Genomic DNA, 7,508 nt, shown 5'->3' on the forward strand with positions numbered 1-7,508 from the left:
GTTGGATTTTGTTTAGACACAGATATGCACAAATCCACTTATGGTCTCTCACTCTCAGTTCATCTTCGTTTTAGCACAATATCATCTTTACCCAAGTTGTCTTCACATAATATTATATTGACCCTAATCGTTTTGGTTTTACTTAAACCCCTACATTCTGGGGAAATAACTTGACCCCTATGTATCGGTTATAAAATTAGTAATCCTACTTCTTCGCAAGTCTGAATCATTTCCCCCAAGTCAAGGTCAAGTAGTCAGCCCATGTATTCGTGCTGCCACCCGAACAACACACATCCAAATATCAAAGAGAACAAAATAAAAACATATGTTTAAATTTTCCAAAATACAACCCAACCAGAGATAGTGTCTAGAACAACTTCAGCATTTATGCTTTTGTAGAAGAAATTGTCAAAAAAAATACAAAGAAAAAAAATGAGGCACTCATTCTTAAACAGTCCCCCACTCAAAGTACCTTTAACATAAAAAAAAAAAAAGTCACAAAAAGGGGAGATAAGATCACTTTCACACCTAACTGAACAACTTCTAAATACCTAACAAATGGAGAGACAAAGGAAAAGATTAAGTTGTATCGCCCTGGCGCATGATTTTAGTTCACATTTATATAGTTACACGACAAAGCAAAAAAATATTCTTACAGTTTCTGACACTGCTGGTATGGGAGGCTCCATAGCTACACATAATTTGTTGACATCGCTGGATATACATGCTTCTCTAAGAGATGATCTAAAATATTGACATTTCTACATGCTCGTGGTGGTGCTCAAGGTTCCGAAGTACAATTCTAGCAAATATTTTAGCTTCAAGTGGGGCTGTTGCAGCTGCAGCTGCAGCACGAAGAACCCGTGCTGCCCCAACGCCCTGCATAAGACTTGCATGATGCATTGCGTGCCGACCACCAGGAATGGTAAACTGCAATAGAGAACTAGGATACATGAGCACCCAGTCAAGTAGCAACGTACCTATCAAACTGTTGAAATAGGAAGGATAATGAACCAAAAGGGCATAGAAGGGAAATTTTTGTGGAACCTCAAAGAGTGCTACTACCTGGAGAAGCGCAAATGCTGCACAGGACTTCAGTATAGAAGAAGAGTTGCGTAGCATTGTGATAAATCTTCCTATTTCAGCTCCACTGAGACACATAATACAACAGCCCACAACATTAAACAAAGAGAACAGTGTATTTTCACTACCTTTTGCTTTTGCACAATAAATAGAGGCATCCCTAGTCTATCCCCCTTTTTCTCTCACATGAGTATTTAGAGTATCAAAGTAAAATTGCTGAGAACAAGAATTTTCCCCCATTTCCTTTAGTTAAGACACAGATATAACATTGAAAGTTGAAGTTTCGGAAAATCAGCTTCACATATAAAGACATTCTAGGAAAGATATTCAACTCTAATAATTCCATTAATTATGAAGCAGCTAAAAAAATCTTCCACTTTAAGTCCCTCATGTTGACTAGAAAATTTGAGAGAGAGAGAGAGAGAGGGAAACCTGCATCTTAAATGCCCTGCTTCATGAATACGAGCTCTTTCTGTCACTTGTGACAATGCTGCCGGAGCAGACGATGCAGCAGCAGCAGCAAATGCTTGTGGATCAGAAAATGTAAGAACAAAAGCTTCAATATGCTTCAAAGCCATCCTTCTAGCCCCATCTAAGTTCACACTCTTTGAGGTGCCTTCTAATGAAGTTCCTATTAGGGCAGATTCATCCATTCTGTACAGTTCATAAAATTAAAAATGTATGAATCTTGAAAGGATCAGCAAACTAGATGACAGACAAAACTGGAAAATAGTAACAGAAATTGAAATTGAAATAAGTTAAAGTTACTTGGTAGTACCTGCCGTCAAACATGTATGCCAATGCCAATGCAGCCATGAAGCGTGCCATCTTTGATACTGAAGAACTACACAAGTGAACAAGTGCAGGAACTCCCCCTTCCTCCACGATACGTAAAGCATTACCAGGGTTAAAGGCAAGATTCCAAAGAGCTCCTGCAGCTGTTTCATGGACATCCTGGAAGTGAAATACAATGTCAAATCAGGTATCATAACTTGAGTTGCACCAACTAAGCCATGAAGTATAAGATACTTCATAAAGGAACACAAAATGTTTAATCCTAAAATAATAATAAATAAACAAATAAATAAAAATTACTTACTTCAGCCTCAGAGCGTGCAAGTGCTATCAGGGGTGCAACACCTCCTTCTCGTCCAATAGCAATGCTGATTAAGAAGAAAACAAATAATTAATAACTAAGTTAAGAGTCATTGCTGTAGCATACAAGCATGGAATGTCTCAATTTGAAGAACTGGATGCCAGAGTTTTCAGTGAAATTTGGATATTATAAACACATAATTTCAAACATTAGCATATTTGTGAGAGCATGTCACTCATAGATATACCAATTAGCTTCAGACACCGACAATCCCCAAAGAGCACCAGCTGCCCTCTCTTGCAGACCTGGAGATGCATTTGAACAGGATTGTGCAAGGGCAACCTACAGAAACAAAAAAGTTTCAACATGTAGCAAAAACAAAAAAAAAAGTATATTATAATAAGTCCTAACATTGCTGCTCTTAACATTGCATAGGAGAAACAACAAATTTAGTTGCTGAAAGTGAAAAAAATATATCATAATAAATCTAGAATGAAAAACTTCAAGTCTTCAGCCAACAGATCCAGAAGAGTTTCAACAAAATGAAAGCCATAAGATATGCTCTTTCAGTATATAGGTATTCCCATAGCAGTGGCGGTTGCTTTTATGTGTCATTGATTTACATATAGTATCCAGAAAAATCCTAAATTGTCACTGAAGTGCTTTACAAGCTTCTGCACAAAGCAGTCTCTTTACTGCCAAGAGTAATATTTCATTAGGAGCCACCCATTCAAGTGCCTCAACATAATTTACAGAAGATTAAATCATTTACATCTTGACAAACTAAACTACATACCAGTGCCTCAACACCACCAGCTGCTGCTATTGCTTCTCGATTCCTGTCATCGAATGACAAATTCCATAAAGCACCAGCAGCTTCTTGCCTGTTGATGAATACATGTAATGATGCTTAACAGATGAAATCCATAAAAAACAATAAAACTTTATTTGCAGAGACAAAAAAGTTGATTCCTGTGATTAATAATTTAGTTTACTGCACTAAGGTGAGGAAAGGTTGCATTGGAGATGGGCAATGCAGATCCTACAGAAGTGTCATGACCCAATCTATATTAATATGTTTACTCAGTTTACCTTTTATAGCGTAATCTAAAATAAATTAGTAATGTGCAATAATTGAACAAAGAGGCAAAGCATAATAAGAAAATGAAGTCAATAAAAAAAATGCTTCAGATAAATTCAAGAACAGCTTAAAAGATAGCTTCTGGATTAGTAATGAAGTACCTAACACCTTCATGGGGAGAGCGTGTAAGTTGAACAAGGGCTTCAAGAGCACCTGCCTCTTGTCCAACAGCAGAATTGTTAGTATTGCTGTCTCCATGAGCAGCCAAATTAGCCAATGCACGAGCAGCCTGGCATATAGTGGATGAGACAATAAAGAACATCAAAATCACACACTTAAAGACAGACTACAAAAAGGCCAATTTTTCAATGCAACCATGCAAATACAAAAGCAACTGCACTGCCCTTAGATACAAGCAATGAATAGAAAATTATTCAGATGACTAAGAACACTAAACTAGTATTACCTGTTCTTGCACTCCCTCAAACTTGCAATTACGAGCAAGCATCACCAAAGCACGTACACCACCTGCCAAAGCAACTTCCATACTACACTTGTCATCGGCAGCTAAATTAGCTAAAGCACCAGCTGCACGCTCCTATAAACACGAAAATGCAGAAACCAACCCACAACACAAGTTCATACAAATTGATTCATATGCAAGTATATTTAACACATTACAAATAAAGCATTTAATGGGAGCAAATAGTAGTTAGGAATATACCAGAACACCATCACCACCAGAGAACCATTTAGATATAAGATCAACTAGAGCTTTTACTCCGCCAGCCTCAGCAATAGCACCCTAATAAAGAATCTCAAATTGTCACAAAATAGATTTTAAGCATATACCATAAGATGATGAAATCAATGAAAGTTTTAAAATACAATTAACCTTATGCTCTTCTCCGACAGACAAATTCCATAGCCCTCCAGCTGCCTCTTCGGCTACCAGCCTATTCATGGACCTTGCCAAATATGCAAGGATATTGATTCCTCCTTCTTCTGCAACAGCTTTTGCAACATTGGAATTCACGGACAAGTTTGCTATAGCCTATAGAGTTTACGAAAATGAAAAAAAAAATTAACCTATTACCATATATTTAGGTAAAATCATGCTCAAAGGTTGTCTATTACACTGATAAACTTACTAATAAATTAAATACATGGAGTAAAGCAAACTGCTCAAGAAAGTCACTGTAGTATATATTTGTCATCAATATTTAATCAGACCAATTTATTTAAGTCCAAAACAAAAGTACTGAATGAAAATTAGTTAACACAAACAACACAGGTGGGCTAAGATCATCACTAATGTTCCATTAAAGAACTTACCTTTGCAGCCTCAGATTGAAGGCCTTCCCGCCAGGATTTTGCAAGGTCCAACAGAAGACATATGCCACCATCTTTCATAACTGCTTCAGCCCTTCCACAATCTATGCTAGCATTTTCATCATTAATGACAACAAAGGTTGCTAGTCCAGTGGCTGCTCTTTCTTGAACATCCTCTTGTGAGCTTTGCATTAAACTGAGCAATAGGGCTGCACCTTGCTTCAGCCAGAAGTCATCCAAACCCTGTGGGTTGCTCTCAGCAGCACGCAGAAGTGTATGGGAAAGAATCCATTCAAGCCAAGTCATAATCTCATCCAATTTTTTATCTTTACTTTTTGAATTCCTCCAATTGAGAAACACATTCTTCTCTTTCTGTGTAGTATCGTCAAATAAAGAAGCTATAGTTTTAAAAACATCGGTAAAGACGGAAACTAAGAATTTGCCTTTATTCTGAACTGTGCTAAAACTGGTATCCTCTTCAAGAATTGGACAGTTCAAGGCACACAAAACCTTCAAGCTCTTGGATGAAGATAGCAATCGGGCAATAGTAATTGGACCAACATCAGTTCTTGAAACATCCAACCCAACTAATTTAGGGAGCTTATGCCAAATCTGTGCAACCACCCCCCATTTCATATTTGAAGTCCCTGCAACTGAGAGAAAACAAATAGATGATACATTTCCCAATGCTGCCTCATCAATATTCAGGCAGTCCAAAAACCCAATGTCAGCCAAATTCAGACAGTGTTTAGCCAAAGCATTGATAGCATCACCACAAATATCCCTAATTCCAGACAGTCGAAGTTTCTTCAATTTGGGACAGCAAAGAGCTGTTGCTTTGATGGCATCACTAGTGATCCTCTCACAGAAGTCAGGCCCAAGTTGAAGGCTTTCCAGTGCTTCATGACGAGCCACAATCACAGACAATGTTGCATCAGTTATTTTCCGACAGTAATCACCACTTATTTCCTGCAAATTCCTAGCCTGAAGGAATATTATTGCATCTGCAGACTCTGCACCACGAAATCTAAGCTTCCGAAGATTCACACATCTGGAAGCAAGCGAAGCTGCCATAGTAGCATCACATTTATGTGCACGAAGATCCAATGAACTCCACAAACATGGAGAACCACCCAAAGCCCTCCATGTCCTACATGTTGATGACAGCATTGCCCGGTCTCTATAATTCAGATTTGAAAACAACTGAATCACTGTGTCATCAGGCAAACTAGTCCAATCAACATTCCCACTTCGCTCAGATTCTAAAACCTTGTCCTCAACTTCAGGGAAACTAGGCAAAACAACCTTCTCCTTCCCCTTATTTGCCACTTTACGTCTCAATCTTCGACTCATATCTCAATCAATTCACAGATGTCAGCTACCAATACCTTTAACCTCAATTACCTAAAGTCTTTAGTAAATTAAGGAAACAAAATAACCCACTAATCAATCAACCCTCAGCCTCCAATCAAGTTCACAACCCACTAAATAACCAAGATAACAATAGACTTTGACCCCAAAAACCCTAATCCTTAAACAAGTAACAGAATTGAATATAGAAGATTGATAATTCCATAAAAATCCAAACAACTGATAATAAAATTTATAATGGTAAACGCATTGCAGATACAGAAGTCAATGGTTTCAACTTTCATCAAAACTCAGAGCTCAGGCTTTGTGGGTTTGCAGGTAAACCCTTAAATCTTGAATCTTGTGAAATAAATCACTTGCCTTTAATGAGATTGCCTACAAGAACTTCAATGTAGAAAACTATGAAAAAAAATAAAATTAGGAATACAGATAGATTGATAGACAGAGAGAAGAGACAAAGTTGAAGAAGGGTCAGAGAGAATTCAGGTTTAAATGATAAGAAAAGCCAAACCCTCAAAAGACATATTGGCTCACTTTTTTCTCCTGACTTTCTTCGTTATTCGGCAAAAAAACTGCGAGCCAGAAAGAGAGGTGATTGTGATGAGTTTATGGGGATAGGGAAAAATATTGGAACAAATTTACAGCAAAAAAAAATTTATCAAAGATGATAGAAATGGCTAAATTGATGGTATGGTATGAATACTACTGCCCATAATGTTGTCTTAATTAAATTTTAACGTAACAACAAAACATGGACTCCCGGATTTTCGAATAAAAATTTTATTCATAGAATGGATTAGACTTTTAATATTTAAAATAAAATATATCAAACTAATTTTTTACTTATATTTATTATGTAATTTTAATAAAATATTAAAAAAATTTAGTTTATTTTTATAATAAAATCAGAATGTTAGGTTTTTTCTTAGAGTTAGATCTCATTAATAAAAATAATAATAATAATTTTGATATATTTAAATATTGTTATTCCTATAAATAATACTTTTTGTATTAATAATAGATGCAAAAATAAGTATAAATATTATCATATTAGTACGAGGATAAAACAACATATAAATATATTGAATTATTATATTTTTTATTAAAATAATTAAATTTTTAAATCTTTTTACAAAAAATATAAAACTTTTATTATTTATTATGATGCAATATCTTAAACAAAAATAATTATAATTATTTATTTTGTTTTTTTAGAAGCAATATGGTTGTTTGAAACAAATATTAAAAGCTTAGTCACTTCAATTAATTAAATCTAAAAGTTGAGTGTATTCAACAAAATAAATAAATAAATAAATAAAAATTTTGACTATTTAATAAAAAAGTTAACCATTTTTCCTTCAATTGAAAAATATGAAATTTAATATTTTTATATAATTAAGTAGTTTTAAATTATAAATAAATAAATATTTAATTATTTAATATCATTTTAATATTTATATTATATTTAAATATAGTATTAATATATATAATATCACTCATATTTATAGAAACAATATTATATATACAACTTTATTTATATAAAAT

General features: G+C 34.9%; 1 protein-coding gene across 1 annotated transcript; it reads right to left on the minus strand.

Annotated features, from left to right (window-relative positions):
- Positions 1-368: 368 nt before the first annotated feature.
- On the minus strand, positions 369-6,676 carry LOC123207903 (protein ARABIDILLO 1-like). Its single transcript, XM_044625394.1, has 12 exons — positions 4,596-6,676; positions 4,156-4,314; positions 3,985-4,065; positions 3,727-3,858; positions 3,422-3,549; positions 2,976-3,063; positions 2,427-2,521; positions 2,183-2,246; positions 1,862-2,037; positions 1,516-1,737; positions 1,066-1,150; positions 369-930 (listed from the first exon to the last, which is right to left on the minus strand). The coding sequence occupies exons 1-12, from the start codon at positions 5,943-5,945 to the stop codon at positions 745-747; spliced, it is 2,766 nt and encodes a 921-aa protein (XP_044481329.1). The 5' UTR covers positions 5,946-6,676; the 3' UTR covers positions 369-744.
- Positions 6,677-7,508: the final 832 nt, after the last annotated feature.

Source organism: Mangifera indica, unplaced genomic scaffold (assembly GCF_011075055.1).
Source record: "Mangifera indica cultivar Alphonso unplaced genomic scaffold, CATAS_Mindica_2.1 Un_0115, whole genome shotgun sequence".
Lineage (NCBI taxonomy): Eukaryota > Viridiplantae > Streptophyta > Magnoliopsida > Sapindales > Anacardiaceae > Mangifera > Mangifera indica.